At 34.7% G+C, this 20,754-nt stretch overlaps 1 protein-coding gene across 17 annotated transcripts in view; it reads right to left on the minus strand.

The window, feature by feature from the left end:
- The window catches only part of sls (sallimus), a 959,631-nt gene that overhangs the window by 295,255 nt on the left and 643,622 nt on the right, over positions 1-20,754 (minus strand). For all 17 annotated transcript variants that reach the window (XM_069830434.1, XM_069830438.1, XM_069830435.1 and 14 more), the window contains 9 exons: positions 17,131-17,288; positions 15,072-15,224; positions 11,494-11,660; positions 8,757-8,987; positions 7,304-7,448; positions 5,180-5,252; positions 3,943-4,270; positions 2,166-2,312; positions 87-322 (listed from right to left, as the gene is read on the minus strand). In XM_069830434.1, the coding sequence (XP_069686535.1) occupies positions 87-322; positions 2,166-2,312; positions 3,943-4,270; positions 5,180-5,252; positions 7,304-7,448; positions 8,757-8,987; positions 11,494-11,660; positions 15,072-15,224; positions 17,131-17,288 (1,638 nt within the window). The remainder of the gene's footprint in view (positions 1-86; positions 323-2,165; positions 2,313-3,942; positions 4,271-5,179; positions 5,253-7,303; positions 7,449-8,756; positions 8,988-11,493; positions 11,661-15,071; positions 15,225-17,130; positions 17,289-20,754) is intronic.

The following is a 20,754-nucleotide window of genomic DNA, read 5'->3' on the forward strand; positions in this document are numbered from 1 at the left end:
CTCTCCACAAAAAAATGACAAAAGGAATAGAAAATCGCAGCGTAAGAAGTTCTACTGTACATGTTGGAATGATAGGTCATACTTACTCAGGTTCAATGACCTTTGTAGGTCTTGGAAGGTTGAGGCGCCGTGGCTCGGGGGTTGAGCCCTTGGGCAGCTCGACGAAGAGTCGTGCCCGAGTGGCAGTGGAGCCTGCAACGTTTTGTGCGGTGCACTGATACCAGGCCGCATCCGACGCCTTGGCTCGCGGGATGTCAAGCGTCGAGGCTCCACTGTCAATTGCTATGTGCACATCAGGTCCGGGCACAATGGGTACGCCGTCCTGCAAGCAACGTTCAGCCTCTGTTAGCTACTGCATTACGGTTAGGGCTATATGTCTAGGGTTACCAGCATCCAGATTTCACTGGACATGTTCTATTTTTTCCTGCATCCGGCCAGGAATTGAAGATCTTCCCGGACAAACGATGTGATATCAAATTATTGAAATATGTGACAAAATTTATTTTAAAACATTGATTTATAACCAAGCTTAGGATCCGAGACAACTTAATAATGAAGTGAAGTTAACAGTGCAACGGAGTATAGATGGAGTGAGGTGGCGCAGTGAGTTTTGTTTACTACGTTAGAGTACAATCCGGTTCGTGATCTGATGTACAGTATTCTTCCGTCTCTTCCTACGAAACGAACTCAGATCATCACAGTACATTTTCAATACATAGTGAACAGTTTTTTCGAACTACAGAGGGTTGTTTCCAAGCTCTGATAACGAATTTGAATGACGTTACGTGCGTCAGGAATCACACCGACAGCTGAATTGTGACGAGAGGTGACAGATCAGTAGTGAGTGATTTCATGATCAGAGTGCACGGTGTATCACAGTAGCAATGCCCAAGAAAATCGAGCCTTTTTGGAAAGGGTACATTACAACTCTTTTCCGATGCCAAGTACAGTTACGTGAAAATCATAGGTGCCTGTTAAAAACGTGGTTTCGTTATTTCCAAGAAAGGCATCTTGTTTGTACCTAATAAGACTGGCAAAGCTCGGATGGGATTAATTTCAGAGTGGAAAAAGCAAGCAAATCCACCCCCCGTCACAAGTCGCCGCACCCCACGAGATGATACAAATTAATTCCATTCGAGCTTTACCAATCTTATTAAGTACATAAAAGATGCCATTCTTGGAAATAACGAAACCTCGTTTATCGCAGGCTTCTTTTATTTTCACTTAACTGTACTTGGCATTGGAAAGGGTCGTAATATACCCCTCCCAAAAAGGCTCGATTTTCTCGGGAATTTCTGCTGTGAGTCGCCGTGCACTCTGACTATGAGATCACTCACTACTAGTCTGTCACCTCGCGCCACAGTTCAGCTGTCGTGTGACTCCTGGCGCACATGATATCATTCAAATTCGTTATCAGAGATTGGAAACAACCCTGTAGTTGCAAGTATGTAGGCTACTACATGGTTGTTCATTGTAATGCTAACGACTTCAATGTTGCTGAAAGATATGAAAACTTGTGAGGTATGTATCCTACTTCATTTTCCACCGTCATTAGATTGTAGGCCTACTATTATTAGTAGAATATAATGAAACACATCGACGTCGTTGTTTATATTCGCAGTATGTCTGTCTACTATGTTCAAGAAACTCTATAGTCAAGTTGTGCGTACATTGGTTGCTAAAGTGTCCCGGATCCTAAGCCTGGTTATAACAATAGATTATTGCATTCAGTATCTGAACAAACTTGTATCTCTGATTAGTAAAATGGTTCTTCTAGTGAATATAGGCCTAATGAAATATCCCTCTGAAATTACTTTTCTTTCTCCTGAAACGTGTATTATAGATTTGTTGATTACACTCCTATTTCAGGTAGGTCTTCAATTATTGTAGAAATTCAGAAACTTCCCTGCTTTTCTCTCTCGTTAATTCTTAGTGGCTGAAGTCCATTAAATGACGTATGTTTATAAAATATAATTTAAGACAACTATCCTGTATAGGTTTCCACACGTATTAGTATTTGTTGCATGACAAACAATGATCATCAGGGAAATACAAACAATCGGTATATTAAACCAAGTATAAGCTACTGTACAGAGAAATAGTAAATTAAATTCATTATTATTGACACTTTTGTATCAGTTTTATTGTATACAAACAATATTTACCTTCTGCCAAGTGATTCGTGGAATAGGAGTGCCAACGGCTCTTGCATTGAGAACCACTGGCTCTCCCTCCTTCACGTGGACCGTAGTGAAACGTTCCACAAACTTAGGTGCCACCACTTGCTCCTTCTCAATCACAGTCAAATTACACTGCAATACATAAAGCAAACAATTAGAAATAACTCATGACATTAATATACTTGAATTCTTACACCTAATTTAAATTATTGTTTCTAGTTCACGTTAATACTTGTTTAAAACTTGAAACTATATTAGCAGAATCGTTAAAAATGTTAAAATTTAAAACATGTTATGTACCTTAGGTAGATGAGTCCCCGTTTCGACACAGGTACGGCGTCATCTTCAGTGTTCTACGAAATACTGCTGTTCCAGCTGACCTTGATTCCCCCCCCCCCCACCATAAGAGCAACACACCCCCACCCCTACAACTGACGAACGCAAATGCCGGAAATCAAGATCAGCTGGAACAGCAGTATTTCGTAGGACACTGAAGATGACGCCGCACCAGTGTCGAAACGGGGACCAATCTTCTAAGCTACATAACCTGTTTTTAACACTTTTAACGATTCTGCTAATATAGTTTCAAGTAATTATTAAAATCATTTCTGAATGAGTTTAAAAATGAGCCCACAGGTATTTTCTGCGTGGATCACTGTAAAAGTAATGCTCAATATACGAAGCGTTAGGGTAGCGGTTCCCAACCTGGGGTACGCGCCAGGACATTTAGAGGTATGCGAAAATTCCGTTAATTGAACTATTTATACGCAGTTAAAAATATAAATTTGAAACAAAAGCAACTTTATTAATTAGGATCTACAGGAATTCTATTAATATAAAGAATAGGCTTACAATTTATGGATATGGGAAATATAAGAAGAACAAGAGAGAAAAAAAGGACAAGCACAATACGAGGAGAACAAAGGGATTACAAGTAGAACAAGAGGAAGGCAAGGAGAACACTGGGAGGACAAGGAGAACAGGGGTAATACAAGGAGAGCAAGAGGATGACGGGGAGAATAAGGGAAAGACAAAGGGACGACAAGGAGAATAAGAGAAATGCAAAGAGAACAAAATGACGATAAAAAGAACACGTGGAATACAAGGAGAAAACAAAGAGAAAGACAAAGAGAAAAAGGGGAATACCAGGAAAATATGTGGACGATAAGGATAACAAGAGGCATATAGAGATAACTAGGGAACCACAAGAACAAGAGGAAGACAAGGAGAATAAGGGAAATACAACAAGAGGAATACAAAGCCGAGAGGAAGTTGCATGTGATGGTCAATTTCCAAGTTACCTCCCCGTACCTAGTGAGGAGAAAGCCATAGTTTTACGTCGAAAGAAAGAAAGAAAGAAAGAAAGAAAAAGAGGGTAAGTAAAAACAATAGAATATAAAAAATAAGAAAGAGGAAAGGACAGGGACGAAGAAAGAAAAAATAAACAAAGACAGAAAGAGTGAAGTAAGAAATAAAGAAAGGAAAAGAGGACGGAAACAATGAAAGAGAGAAAGTCATAAAATAAAGAGAAACAATAGAAAGGAAGAAAGGAAAATAAAAAAAATAAGGACAAAAAAAGATTGAAAGAAAAATACAAGCAAGGAAAGAAAACAAAGACAGACAGACAGACAGACAAATGGCATTTCGAAAACCACTTTCCCAGTGTGACACCAAACAAAAAGGGAAGTCCACTTCTGAAATATCACAATATATCTTTCTCTTTCTACTGATTGCGAAGAAAAGTTAAAAAGGATCTGATTACCTGGAAAGAAGTCTCCCCTGACTTGTTGCGTGCGATGCAGGAGATGACGCCCGCATCAGAGCGGTTCACGTTTGTGATCATGAGGGCGTGGTTGCCCGATTCGTTCACAAGAATCTTGTGAGTGGCATCGTCAGACAACTGGCGTCCGTTGATGAACCAATACACCTCGGGATAAGGGCGTCCAGTGACGCGGCAATCAAAGCGTGTCATCTTGCCTTCCGAGGCCTCACGATCAGTGCACACTCGCACGAAGTTGGGTGCCAGAGTCTTACCATCAGCGGAATCTACGGTTGTGCTCTCAACCTGCGTCGACTTGAGAGTGGATGTTCTGTAATAACAAACCAAACAAATGTGTCATAAAAGAAGATCAGCAATTTTCTTTCACTTATGAGGAATGTACTTTATAGGGTGATTCACGAGAATTTACCGTCCTTTACGGAGCTTACTTCTGAAGACATTTTGAGCAAAAAATGTCATATAAACACAGTTCCTATTCTCAATATTTTCATGTTTACATTAATTTAAAGTTGTTTGTAAAATACGCTTTTTCTTTAGTTTGAAGGTAAAAGAATAATACAAATAGAGAATGAACCATTCAGAAGTATCATTTCTTTAATAGACAAGTATTGTGAAGCTAAAAAAATGCTGTGAACTCCTTAGTTGCTTCGTACAGACATCTTTTTCTATTTTTAACTATAAAATTACATTATTCTTACGCACTTATCACAACAATTATTACAAGTCACACCACTTCCACTGACTTTATTTGCAGTTCAATTCTGCATCCTAATTTACAGTCTTGGAGAGTTTATAAAACATTTTAAAAAAGTCGCCGTCCGCTTGAGTACACTTGGCCGCACGCTTGTGAACGGCACTCGTCGCTCTACGTAACTGCATTCGGCTATCTTTGATTTCCGTAGCGCTCGCGCTGGCTGCTGACCAAGATCACGCGTTCACAGCAATGCGTTCCAATAACGAAACGTAACTCTGTAAATATTGAGAATAGGACTCATGCTTATATGACATTTTTGGCTCAGAATGTCTTCGGAAATAAGGTCCGTAAAGGATGGTAAATCCTCGTGAATCACCCTGTATATTAATACCACTTAAAAGGACGAAAGAGGCAAAGATGGCTATTCAGATGGTGTTTATAAATTAGCTGAATTAATTATAATGCATCAAATTTAGTATTGTTGCTGAAATTAGGAGTAGAACAACCACATATTATTTTATTTACCGTTGACTGTCGTAGAAACCATCTTGGACACCAGCTGGTTCAATGGCCAAATATGCTGACGACACTACACAACCTGCAATTGAAAAACATGTACGTTAAAGTATATTAAGAGCAACACGTTTATTCATTTTGTAACAGTTTAACAACTTTCTTTTGAGGTTATAAATACGTATTACCCTATTTATTCGAATATAATATGCCATCAAATATAATACACACCCCAATTTTTTGATCCCAAAATCCAGAAAAAAATACTGGCGAATATAATACGCACCTGTGCTAAAAACTACTCAAGATTAAAAATTATATTATAAAACATATCATAAGGGCACTCTTATCTCTAGCTATACAACACATTCACCCTCACTTATAGTATCAGAGCTGTGAGATCTGAATTTATGTCAGAACATTGATTGACAGTGACTAACGTCATACCACTCTTTCATCACTAATTTTATTGTTGGTAAATTCTTTTCATTTATTTAAAGACGTGCGATTGTTATAGGTTGTATACATAAAATCTCAGAATAAAAGAAAAAAGTGTCATTAAATCATTACCGTAGTTAAACTTAAAATAATATTCGTATTACCGGTAATAATGATGGTTGTCAAAAAACGGACATGAAAGTGCGAATACTAAATGCACAAAAGACGAGAAAACACGAAACTGTAATGACCGTTTCCATTGGCGGTTTCTCACCATAGTATCTCGTAGCATAAAATGAACGTTAATTTAAATTTGAGCCTGAGTGTTTGCGTGCGAATATAATACGCCATCGAATATAATACGCATCTCAGTTTTCAAGACAACATTTTTTTCAAAAAAGTTGCATATTATAATCGCGTAAATACGGTATTCATGTATTCTTTAAGACTGGTGATGTAAACATGAAAGAGAGAAAATGGCTAGAACACTTTTTGTAACCGAAAGTTTATGGTACAGAACTACTCCTACTTCCGCAATAAGCGCATGTCCAATCTGTGGCATCCTCGTCGTTATTATATATGAACTAGCAAAGGGAAAATCTGTTCAATTGTACTGAATCACAGCACTATCTGTGATATAACGTGTGTTTTTCTGGGTATAGGACAAAAGGATTTAACATTGTCGTAAGAAAACTATGTATAAAAACAATAAAAAGAAATAACTTCATCGGTGGGTCATGTTTAGAAATTAGCAGGCTTTGACATTGTGAAACAAAAGAACATCAGGTTTTGACTTAACTTACATTGTTAACATCCTTAAATGATCTTCTCTTGTTTTACAAATTGTCAAAGCTTGCTAATTTCTAAATATGGCCCTCAGAATAAGTTATTTCTGCATTGTTTTTATACATAGGTTTCTTATGGCAATGCTAAATTCCTAAGTCCTATACTCAGAAAAACACATTGTATATTCTAATGCGTATTTCAAAATGACAAATACAAGTTTGAAGTTAAACTTACGAAATACCTAAATTAAAAAAAAAAATAATTGTACGATTAAAAACATAATATTTTAACGGTGTTTATAATTGTTGCAAATTATATTCGGAGACTACAGATAAAGTACTAATAGCAATGCAATGCTACGCGATAAATCCTAGATACAGCCAATAAGTAAAGGCGTAAAATTGTTATCAAGAGTGAAATCCTAAAAATATACCAACATGTGCACCCTCTACTTGTATAATTTTTATTATTAAATGTTTTCATAAGGAATTATACAAGAATATTGTAATGACTAGTTATTTTATTTCACAAAAAGTTGTATAACGTTACAAATGAACAAGGGTTCGACGAAAGACGTCTAATATGGAAATTAAGAAGGGTTTTTTTTACGGTATTCCCGTTTGCAATTGAAAACTAATTCCGTTTTCCACCTACACTACTATAATATGTTTTCGTGAATCAAATTATATTTTTCATTTTTATACAAATATTAATTTTTAACAAAATTCCAGCGATTTCAAAAGTGTTTGTGACTTCTGAATAAACATACATAATTGCTTAACTAAAATATTTAACACACAATTGACGTAATTTTCATTTAATATTTGCTTTTTCCTGTTGTACTAAATATGGTGAGGTCTGTATTTATTTTATTCTAAGTATTGTGTAGTAAATATTAACACTAAAGCTTACCTTGAGGGTTCTCTGCCAACAGTGTATAATGACCAGAGTCTTCAGAGCGAGCATTTACGACTCTGAGACTTGCTTGTTGATTGGAGAAGCTTGTCTGGTACTTCTGGGATTGCACGATCCTCTGGCCATTCTTGAACCATGTTAACTATTAACAGATTGATGTTAAATTGTAATACCGGTATTTTAAATACGTGATTTTTTACTTTTACATAACTGTAATTATACCGGGACATCATTTTATTTTTACTAACATTTCTAATAATAACCTGGCTATACCTTTGGATTAACGGTTGATAACCGGGAACATAGTTTGCTACTCCCTTCCGCGACCGGAGTTTGATGATACTGGCATAAATACTTTACTAGGTATAAGAGGAAAGAAAAGTAGTTCATCCATTTACGTAAACTAGGAAATAACACGATTTTGAGTTTGATAATTTTCTTTAGGTTTCTCTTTAATCAAAATACAGTACAGTATTAACAATAAGTGTTTTTACTCACGAACTGAGCTATCCATGCGGACGTATTCATTATGCAGTGTAAATTATACTGTCTACAGCACATTAGCGTACACTATAGAGAATGACGTTAAATTGAAAAATAATCATAATATGGATATTTAAACACATTTTTGGAACACGTTCATTTCGATACAGGCTTCAGTTCTAATGTGCATATTATCGCACTATAGAGTATTGTACCTAATTCGAATTTCCAATTTCGTCCTTTGTAACAGTAACTCATGTTGAAATAATTCTGTATCTACTCTATAAAAGAGTACCTTACGTACTGTAAATTCAATCTTCACTTCTGCCCGATCCGAAAAGATAAAATTACTCAGATATGCTATCTACTGTCCGTCCAAGTGGTTATGTCGTAGTTTCGTAGAAAGGAAGGAACTCACATGACAATTACTTAACAAGGCCCTATTATTTAAGTTATTTTAAACAGTTGTATAATATTACGTAGACGTCCAATTCCTAACAGAAATTAATGTTTTCAGAAAAGAGCTAAGACAGCCCAGCCACTAGCCTTTACAGAGGGGCGAGCAGAAGCAGGTGGGGTTACGACTAAGCAAACGGACTACTTCGTCACTGGGAAAAGCGAACATATTTCTGGAACGTACTATACTCACTAACTCAGTACTGTTTACTATATGCGGCCTTGGTTCTGTGTGGATAGTTGGAACTTCATTAGTAGAAGGGGTGGGAGTGAAGTACATTAAAAAACTCAGGTACAATAAAAATTGAAGTAAGAATAAAATGATGTCCCTGTATAACTCTTACAAGCTTTTCTTCAATATGGCTTTAATTATATAAGAAAAATACTAAGTATGCTTCTGAGGTGAAGATAAGACCTGAATGCTGAATTTGATTCTTTCCCTCAACTGACCCAAAAGGCTCTGCTTGCAATATATATAATTTAATTAACAATTTTATTAACATATACTCACCCTCGGTTTAGGGTTTGCCGTAATCTTAGCCTGGAATGTGGCATCAGATCCTTCTGCCAGTTTGGAATTCCGAGGTTTCTGTGCAATCTGAGGAGGTGCGACAGGCCCCAGTGAGCGGTCAACAGTTGTCACAATTTGCGCATCAATTTCGCCAACATAACGACGGGTTAGCGATTCACGAAATTCTACCTCACGCAGCAAGCGGTATTCGAAAGTGTCTACCTTGAAGTCCTGAAATAAAGCAGAGTAACGTAATTTAAAATTGTTATAGCCCCAATATTTGAACGTTGGTATTATTATTCTCTCTCATTATGTTCAAAATTTATATAAAAAATTATATACACAGAGGGCCAAAAAAAACTACACAAAATTTAAATGGTTATATTCCAGTAGCTAATGATTTTACTTGAAAGTTTATTTCACAGGTAAATTTCACAGTCCTTGTAGACTGGGAAAGTACTGTAATATTTAATTTTTTACCATTTATTAAACATTATTTTTTATTTTTTGTAAGGCAGTTCAAAATCGATCGTTTATGCCGAACTAAGCATTATGGTCTTACGAGTTCAGCAGGCCAAGCCGTTTGTTGCGCTATCATCATTTGTTTTCTTCCATTTTGAGTTCTCATTTTGTGAATAATTGGTCGCTTAACGAAAGAAGACAAGGTTTTCATTAAACATTTGCAACAATATGATAATTTATCTGCCTATCAAATTGTAAGGAACTACGCTCAGCGAGAACGGTCTGTTTCAAGTGTACAACGATCGATTAGCAAGATACGGACATGATATCCCTCCTGAGACATTATTGCGTGAAAGATCACATTTCTCAGATTCTCTGATGGTTTCCGCTGGAGCTTCAAACGAGATCTTAATCCTGTAGACTATTTTGTATGGAGTCAAAAAGCAGTTTACTACAAAACAAGAATTCGTAATATTGAACATTTAAGACAACGCCTTCTTGAATGTTGGGACCGGCTTCATCAAAGACAGATATCCAGTGCTACTGGACAATGGAGAAGACGCTTACAAATGGTTGTGCGGGCAAATGGCGGTGACATAGAGCATCATTTTTTTAATTTTTATTATTTGAAAGATCATTAATTATTATTAATCTTACCAACATTCAGTTTCTGCATTTTGCAGTAATAAATTGTCTTAAAAAAAAACACATTTTTCGTATCATTGTGTATTGTCCTCTATAAGATTTTAATTGAACCTCTAAAAACATAATAACAAGTGCTGCTCATCTTTAAAGTCTACTCTTTCCAACAGTGTATTCATTATAAATTAATATTATGTATTTCCGAAAATAGAGTATTTCTAATTTTGTGCCTTTTTTTTGGCTCACTGTGTATATAACTATACAGGGTGGAACTGATATAACTGTGAAGACTGAAGGGGGCAATAGAATATATTGAAATAAATAAAACATCTATTATGAGTTTTGTAATTAAGTGCATGACTAATTAGAAAATTAGGCTGAAATTCTACGTAGTTTGGCAATAGTTCACCTACAAATACACACACGCACTCGGTCTGAAAAGCAGCGTTCCGTCCCTTAGTCTTGCAGTAGGGTTGTCAGGCTTATTGACGACAGGAAATAACGATACGCGTTAAAGTTTTTATTTTATTTGTAAGAAAACCGTCCATTTTATTTAAAAACTTCAAGGGGATAAACCATTCCTCATCAGTTTCTCTAATGATAAGAGTAAAAATCAGAATCGTACGGATAATACTTATCGAATGAAACAGTGTTAAAATTTAAGGGAAACTTTTTTTTCTGAGAAAAGTATTCATTTGGAACTAATATTAGAATTTTTTGTTGTACTCTGTCCAAGAAATAAGCTGTTAAAATCTGTACAGTTATATTACGTCCACCCTGTATATTCTATAGTTAATAAGAACGCAATAACTGTAAACAGGAGAACCTCCACAGTAGTCATGCCAGAATAAAGTCTAGTAAAAAAGAAGCAGATGTGGTATGTTTCAAGAGGCCATCTGCAGCCCTATTTAAAGGGATCAATTGCTGCCAACAAGCTACAAACGTTTCATTCATGAAGTTGATATCTTATCTTAGAGTTGTACAAATATGATTCGTACTACTTATTAAGTGAAAAAGTCAGTCAACTGCAGATGTAAGAAAAAGATTGTACAAGAACAATGCATCGATATATTTTATCCTTCCAATGCCTTGTAACAATCTTGACCATTGTCACTGCTCAAACGGAAACAAAAGTAAAGAGAAAAGAAGCAATACATGAACAGTTTCATATTCTTCCTGTTGCCTTTTCTGTCAGGAACTTGATTAAATATTATGTTTATTTATTTTCTATAGATTTTGAAATGTCTGATGTTGAATCATTTTCTATATTAAAACAAGCGATTAAATGTTATATTTATTTATTTTATATAGATTTCTAAAAGCCTGATATTGAATCATTTTCGATATTAAAACGACACGATTTCAATTCCGCAATTATCTAGATTGGTGAAAGTGGTAATAGCGAGACGTTCGTTAGCTTAGAAGAAAACTCATCCAGGTAATCAACTATGAGGGATTCGAACCCACGCCTCAGTGCAACATAGCAGCATGAGCTACGCTCGCTAACCCTCAAACCATGCTCATGGAATTTTCGTTATCAATATAACTGACTGCACAAATACGAACTAATTGCATTGTATGCTATATTCGGAAATAAAAGAAATTTCGGGATTTACAAATTGTAAATACTCACCTCTTCCACAGCATGTCCGTTTGCGTATGAGATCTTTCCTGATGTTTGTTGGAAACGTTGGAAGCTGGACTGTGTTTGAGAGCCTGAAACTCTCTGTTCGGAGGTCTCAAAGGTTTGTGCGAATTCCTTCTGATAGCCTCCCTGTTGTTGCACTTGTTGTCCTGCGCCTGTGGAACAAAATATGTATGTCATAAGAATGAAAGAAATTATTTTCAGACACAGAAATGACAGTAGTCTGAATGTTGAATCTAAAAACTGGAGTTTTAGATACATGGGAAAGTCAGTATGCTACTTTGCATTGTATATATTTGTATAGTTTTGGCCGATGAATTGTATATGCTTTAAATTGAATAGTAATCTGTATAGCTCTATTGATAAATTGTTTGTGTTTGTAATTTGAAGTAGTTTGCATGATATGTATTATCAATTTCTGTATATCACAACTGGTTGAATTGTTTATGCCTTAAATTTAATTAACTTGTTTTGTATTATACATATAGCTCAACTTATGAATGATCGTTTGCGTTTGTAAATTTAATAATCTGATTGGCTATGTATTGTATACTTTTAGTAGAGCCATCGATGTAGCTCAGTCGGCAGACTCGCTGGGCTGCTGATCCGGAGCTGCGTTCGGGCTTGGGTTGGATCCCCCTTTGGGACTGAAGCCGGATGGTCTATGGCGAGTCTATGGCGAGTCCTTGGCATCAACCCCTTTGATTTGATTACCCCCCTTTGATTTGATTACCTGGTTGGGTTTTTCCGAGGTTTCCCCCACCAAAAGGCAAATGCCGGGTAATATTTTGGCGAATCCTCGGACCTCACCATCTCACTACATTTCGCCAAAAAATGTAGAAAATTACTAAATTGTAAAACTATAAAAATTTGTAAAAATTGTAATTGTAATATTGTAAAATGTTGGACTTGTTCCACATCTTAAAGCTTCATTGCTCATGTAAGATCTATGCAATAAAATAAATGAATGAATGAATGAATGAATTAATGAATTAATGAGTAAGACTATTTTTTTAAAGGTCTAGTAATGAACCTTTAGGCCTATAATTAAAAATGGGATATACAAATATCTAACTTTAAAGCGCTATTACGTATAAAATACGTTAAAATATATAGATTTTCTTGATTAGGAAAATAACAGTTATTTTAATCGCCTTTTTATATTCGTAAGTCCGAACATCAGTAAAATTGTATTTTGAAGAGAATTAATTGCTTTTTAAAAAATCACTTCCGACGTATAAAACTTCAAATATTAAAGTAATCACAAAAAAAGATTATAATCAGTATGCATGAACTCGATTATTTTATTTATTATACTGGATTTGATGGTGTTATATTAGATTTTGAAAGGACAGATGGCGAAATTCAAACACCTACACAACACATTAGCCTCGATTCTTTGAACAGATCTGCAAATAAGCGAAATTTGAGCCATCTTTCATTATTCAATTGTTTTTTCCCCTTGAAGATTTTAAGAGTTATTTGTTTATTCACTTATTCATATGTTTTATATTTATTTTTAACGTCCTAGATTTACAGTTATTTCCAAATTTGTTAAAAATGCCGAAAAAATTAAATCCGTTACCCTTAATAAGCATTTATTCCCATACTATTGTATTTTTCTTGGCTTTAATTATCTCCTCACAGATCATTGACTTGCTTCTATCAGACTTCAGTTATAACGTCCATTTCATTTTATTATTTTATAAAATGTTATTACATATTATTATTTTACAACAATTAATTAAATATAAGATTTGTATCTTCAAAACCATACATCTAAAGATTTAGCATTTCTTATTATAATTATAGAAAACATTATCTATTCGAAGAACACTATCATTTCTATAATTATAATGTCTTAAAAGGCTATTCCTCATTTTAGCCCTGGAAGATTAATATTTTAAAATTAAATAATCCTTAATTTTTTTCAAAGATTATATTTTCAGCTTTTTTTCTTCTTCTTTTTTTTTTAGTTTTATTCGTTTTAAAACTAAAATCAAGATAGAGAAATAAAGAAGAAAACGTGTATAAATAACAGCAAAATCAAATAATATATAATACAGTCTGCTACAGGCTTGTTAATTAAGTTTCAAAATATATTGTTCAGGTTCGAGATAAGAATTTACAACAAATATTATGACTAAAATTTATACGCTACACTTAAATTACTTTTAATAAACAAGTCATACAACGCACTTATCGTTATTAACACATCCCTTGTTTCGTGTTTCTTATAACGATATATTTTTTTCTTTAGACTGTGTTTGAACAGCTTCTGTAATACCTATGTTAAATAACTAGTTAATTTACATTTCTAGCACATCAAAACATTTAAAAACACAGTCTGGGAGTTTAAGCAGAAAGATAAAATGTTTATTAATGAATGTGTTGATTAGCAGAATTTCCTGTTACGTAAAAATAATAATATTCAACGAGTAAATGTCCTCATAAATTATGCAGTTAACTTGAAACGCTTTTATGAAGAAAGGAAAGAGAAGTTCAATAAAAGTTCAGCTGGCAGGTTTTATAGCTATTTCTTTATACTGTGAAAGAGAGAGCTTTCTAATTCAAGTTCTAAAGACAAGTTCTTGCTATCAAAGACTAGAATATATTATTAATTTCATTTTCAGTCGTTTCATAATGTTATATTCTTACGCTACATCTAGTAGCTTTTTTTACTGATAGGTTTCAAGACATAAATAACACAATTACTCCTCTACCTACAAAAAATCATTAGACAGAGAAAGTGTAAAAGTTGTCTTAAGTAGCCTATAGTAAAACAAAAACCAATTTATAAAACTTTTGCCTTTTAAAGGCATGAATTTCATGAAGTTCGCAAGCATGTTTGAATGGCTACATAAACTGTTTATAATAGACTTGATTGATTTATTATTTAGTCTGTTGAGAAAAGACATGGTGAAAGAACAACGCTTTGAAATTTAGTAATTCGTTGTAACACTAAATAATGCCTCGTTGCTTTCATTTACAGTCTCTTTCTCACTTTTTTATATAATGATAGACTGATATTTTATTTTCCTACTTTCATAGTCACATAAATGAACTGTTTTAACTGTTTTAGTATCTCTACACTTACTAAAATGGTATCTCTTACTAAAGGATTGTTCTGACAGACGTTTCATATCTTTTTAATGTAACAGTTACAGAAAATTATTATTATTATTATTATTATTATTATTATTATTATTATTATTATTATTATTATTATTATTATTATTATGACTCTGTGCAACGAAAGTAAATTTATGTTTATTATATTGTATGCCTTTATTCATTGTTGTTGCTTAACATCTTGCATGTTTCTAGCAGTTTCCTTACTATGCAAATCCGAAAATTTACTTTTTGCTACCTTCTTTAATATATAAAATGCAACTATTTTAATTATTCAATTATGTATTCATATATTAATCAATTAATTCATTAATTCAGTGACTTTTTAAATGACAAGAGCATTCTATCAACTTTCCTAAGACTCGTACTAATTCATGGATACAAGACCCGAAGGTTAATTTTGTTAACAGATAGAAGAGTCGTTTTGCACCTACCTTCAGGCTGAATGAAAACCGAGCAGATGGCTTCGCCATACTGGTTTCGTGCAGTGCAAGTGTATTCTCCTTCATCCCCTGGACCGATGTGATTGATGAGCAGAGAAACATTTCCGGTGTTCTCCTCATATCTCATCTTGTATTTGTTGGATTCTAAACAAAGAAGGAAGACATCACATACCACATGGTGTTAAATACAAAGTTTTCTTCTTGTAAGGTCAGACTATGGTGACTGTACTGAGTATTTTGTAGAAGAAAACTTATAGATGTTTTAAATCATTTATTTAATGACGCTCTATCAACTGTGTCGGTGTAATTAGTGATAGCGAAATGGTATTTCAGTGACATGAATCGTAGAATTCACCAAGGACTATTTGACATCCCTTTACAATTGGGAAAAACCTGGAAAAAATCGAACCAGGTAGTCAGACCAAACAGGATTTAAACCCATAACCAAGAGCAGCCTCAGAGCCTCCCGCTCGCTGTGCCCTAGACCACGACGATGACCCATACAGATGTATTATTCTGATCAGTTCTTTGTTTCCTAATAAATGAGTGACATATATAATGTGAAATTTCACCGAGTTAGAAATGAAACAGTTAATAAGATAGTTACGTTTATATAACAAGGTAGCTCAGTTGATAAAGTAATTAGCTACTGACTGGAAGGTTCTGGGTTTAATCCTGTGTGGTGGCGAAATTTTTCCCGTTGTCAAAACTTCCAGAACGGCCCCGAGATTCAGCTTCCTACCAAACTGAGTATCGGGTCTTTCCCTGGGCGTAATATTTGTTATTTGTTTGAGGGAATTATATCTTGATGAGCAATCTGGATGTTTTTTTTTTTTTTTTTTAAGAGACCTTCAGTGTTCTAAAAGAGGGCAATATGTAAGGAAATCATTGCAGAAGAGGTATAGTTTGAGTTTTTTTCCATTGCTTATGACGATGAAATGATTTCACAACGTTTCGAAGGTTCGGTGTACCTTCGCCTTCAAGTGAACGAAAAATGGAAGAGAAAAAAGGGGTTCAGCGGTGTATTTCAGGGCTGGCGGGCCCTGGCGGCGACAACGCACCATTATTCGACGCTGGACGGCGTCAGGGCACTTTTTTATTTTCATATTATTGTCATATTTTGCATTTACAAAATGTCGTATTTTATTCATATTCAAACATTTTCATAGTGAGGTCTACTCCGTAGACCTAATAACCTCTTTATCTAGCTGCTAATTATAATGATTATTATGAAGATGGCGACGATGGAAACAACTAATGTCAGTACTACAGAAATCCCAGAGCCAGGGCATTTTTGTTTAGAAATACACCACTGGAAAGGTTTCTTGTAATTTAGCCATTTTAGTCTCATCGTTCTTATTCACCTGAAGACGAAGACAAAACCAACAATAGAAACGCTGTGAAATAATTTCATCATCAGCAGCGGAAATAATCCGAACTACACTTCTTCTAAATGACTACCCTTACTTTGTTTCTCGTTATCATAAAGAAATAAATTTAACTAAACATCTTTCTGACCTTATGAGAGCGACAAAACCTCTAATTACAAAATCTAAAACATAATTGCTCGTTATTTAATACGTATAACCTACTTTGTCCACCGAAAAAAAAAAAAGTGATGTAAATAATACAACACAAATTATAAATCGGAATGTATCAATTCGCCGTTGTTAAATATTCGTGATACCATATTTAACAATAGGCCTATCAATAGATTTGTTCACATGGCGACAAACAAAAGAAAAACATTCTCCTTTATAATATAAAAACGGTCTTTAAAACATATAATAAAATAAAATAGACTATTTCGCTAGGGCTATTTTATGGAAGAAAACGTGTGATGCGTCCCTAGAGCCAATAAGAAATCTCAAGTCTACGTACCACGTGCATCATATTTATTCTTTCGATGAACAGATTTTAGTAAAATAGTGTAAATGTATTTCAAGATGGTAATGAGCACAATTCAAGAACTTATCATATAATGTATATTGACACTCAAACTGATAACAATGAACTTGATGTGATATATCTACTTATGTTTTTCTCTTACCTGTCAAGGGAGCTCCCTTTCTGGTCCACGATACTGCTGGTTTGGGGTTCCCCCGAACTTTGCCCTCAAAGAGAGCATTGCCACCCTGAGCAAAGCGGGCATTTCGGAAAATTTGTTCAAACACGGGGGGTGAGGCATCGCCTGGTCTTCCACCAAACCTGCAGTACAAAAAATTGATTTAGTATGCTATCCTAAATAATGAAGCACACAGCCAAGCAACTTATCATAATTTGTCACTAAAATCGCGGCATTTAAGATTAAAATCAGGATTAAGTATTATGCTACAAATATTAAGTACAATTGGGAACTGGGTTTAAAAAAGAGGGTTTAGCCGGCTAACGCTGTTATTTCGTAGATAGCTGTTCTTAAATATTATACATTAGGCCTATAAAATCTTGAAATTCAAATTATGAAGATATTAACTTGACGTTTAGTATGGAATTGTGTACCCTACCATGATGTTCAGTACCAACATCCCAATTAATAAATTAAATAATTTACATTTTAGAGAATTTCTAGAAAAGTACATAGAAAATTAGTGGGTTTTCAGTGATGAGCGACATATGCAATATCATAATGAAACACGAAAAAATATCAGAGACTAGGAATATCTTGTAGGCTACTACATCATGCACCAATTACGTCATGTGATACTGAAAGAATTTCTTGCAATATAAAATAATTTCAAGTGACATCCGCATATGTTCAATTTCCGTAACTTACGAATGCACGTTATTATTCACTGCAAAGATCACGACGAAAATGAACATCACGGTTCAAGCATATGTTTACTAGTATAGCTTCAGAATGTCGGGAGTTGACTGTACTCCACTAACACGCGGCGACAACGTGTTTGTTTATATCCTTATCCGTTGCATTATCTGTGTTCGGCGTACTATATACCCAATGTGTTTTTAACTTCAGTCTTTAGATAGCTGAAGTACGAAGTCTGCACAGCAGTAAGGAATTAGTATTGAAGGGCCACTGTTTTCTGTTGTTGACTAAGCATGACTTGACTTGCAACCCTGGATCTATTAAAATTTCTATATTTTGAAGGAGTTAGCCATAATACACTGTGTCCCGTAGAATCACTACCAAAGAAATGTAAATATCTCGTCACTCAATGTATTTACAAATATGTTTCTCATCTTGTCTTATGTAGAAACTCTCCAAGTTTGGCAACAATGAAAATTATGACTCTAATGCGCATGCGCGGGGTACGACAACACATAGGCCCTGTTTCTTCAACCTTTGTTAAATTATAACAGTGTGTTATTCCATTTTAACTGTAAACTTAACAGTTGAAACATTTCTTCAACTACTGTTAGTACTAACAGGCTGTTAAAACTTATGTTAATTTAACTGTCCAATTTCATGCAGTTAAATCATTTAACTATCTGTTAGCATAGAAGTATCCAATATGGTTGGTGCGTTAGATGCTGAACTTATATATCTGGATTATTTAGAAAATGATATCCATGAATACATAAACAGAGCGGATGATTTCTGTGATTTGACACAATAGAAGTTCATTCAAAGGTATATGCTATTTTCTGCCAAGCCTCACTTTACCCTTTTAACTTAGATCCGTTTGTTTGTTTATTCTCATTAATTGATTTATACTGCGAAATAATTTCCAGCAGAAGGCTTCTTTCGAATGAAGAGAAATTAGTCCCACGATTTCTTTTTGTTCCAGTGTTTTCCATGTCATAACAGCAATATCAATACGCCGCTCCACGCTATTGTGATACAGACGAGGAAAGAAGCAGAAATCAAATCTGAGAGAATAGAAAGAATTCTATCCTCTCTGAATCAAACAACGGAAACAAGCGAGAATCGCAATTGTCAGAGTTCAGAAAACAGAAGTGAGCCTCTACTTGGTTATAGCACAGTCTACTATATACAGTCGCGAAGCTCAATATGTAGTAAAAATGCAAACATGGATAGTTGCCCACCACTAGGATCGCTACTATCGCCTCATCATCGCAGATCTCTCTCCTAGCAGATGACAAAATATGTTACACTTTCGTCGTCGTGTTCTTTTCGAAAAATTAACACCTTCCTTCCATTATTGAAATATTAAATGCATAAAGTTAATTTATTATTTTAATGAAGTATATTAAATTCCACCATAAACTCGAAGATACCTGCAAGAAATAGGTTAATATTATTTTTGTTTGTGCAAAACGAACTGAAATTTACTATAATCGCTTCACTCATTCAAGATTATTGCGATAATTAACTATGAAACCAATAAATATTAATTGCATTTCCCTTTACAACAATAATAATGGAAATATGAATTAATGGATTAACTTAAGTGTACCGGTACTTGTAGTGTAGGTTTACGTAGTTAACAAAGTGGAATGAATTTAAGCAATAATAATCACACCAGAATTGGAAATAAAACGTGATCAATAAATTTTATTGTAACAGACTTTTTCTACGTCTCTAGTAAAGTAACAAATAAAAATAACAACAAAATTAACAGCTATAATTAAAAACATATCCTTTGAAAAAAAAAAAGTAGGCCTAAGCAATAATAATCCCACCAGAATTGAAAATAAAACGTGATCAATAAAATTTCATTAAAACAAATTTAATTATTCTACGTCTCTAGTAAAATATTATTATTCCAATTATTGTATTTTAGCCATTAACATTTTAATTACAACCAATAACGAACATTTCACAAGCATCAATGTGAAATACGCAACGAGCTAGCACTCGATGGAAATACGACAGAGTCCAAAGTCGACCGTGGACAGTCTATTGTTTCTAGTTGCTAACCGCTTGGAGCGCTTTATCACGAGATTTGCAAAAAATCACCTCAAGCTTCGCGACTGTATATAGTAGACTGTGGTTAGAATCTCTGGTCCTAACAGAGAGTTAACAAACAGAATGTTAAAATATGAAATGTAAAGTTGAAGAAACGCAATATTTTTAACAGCAATTTATACTTTTAACTTACAGTTAATTAATGCTATGTTAGGTGCATTTTAACAAAGGTTGAAGAAACCGGCTTATAGAGTTAAAATGGCGGAATTCACGATACAACAGAAAGTGAAATTTTATTGGTTAGTCGAATTGAAGTTCCCAATTGCAGTGCAAAGACGATTTAGGCAGGAATATGGTGCAAATGCTCCAGAGCTGTTGGAAACAGGCTCTGTGTTGAGGAGAAGGGAAGCGGCAAAAAAGCAGTGTCCGCAGGCAAGCATTTCAGCGCAGTCCAAGGAAATCAATTCGACGGGCCAGTTCAGAGCTGGGTATTCCGAAGTCGACTGTACACAATATTGTCCATAAAAGATTTCTTCTTTGCTGAAAGCACAGTGACAGGGACAATATACTTAGATATGCTGGAGAACTATGCAGTCCCGCAAATACCGGATGAGTTCTTCCAAAAAGATGGAGCCCTTCCACAGTACACCAATCAAGTGGATTTCCAAATAAGTGGATCGGAAGATCCCATTGAATGGCCTCCAAAGTCACCAGATTTGACCCCCTCAGATTTCTTTCTTTGGGAATATGTAAAAAGCATTGTTTATCGAACTCCAGTACAGGACCTGACTGACCTCCGAAGGCGGATAATAGACGCTTGTGCTTCCGTCACACATGTAATGCTGC

The sequence above is a fragment of the Periplaneta americana genome, chromosome 7 (genome assembly GCF_040183065.1).
Source record: "Periplaneta americana isolate PAMFEO1 chromosome 7, P.americana_PAMFEO1_priV1, whole genome shotgun sequence".
Classification (NCBI taxonomy): Eukaryota; Metazoa; Arthropoda; class Insecta; order Blattodea; family Blattidae; genus Periplaneta; species Periplaneta americana.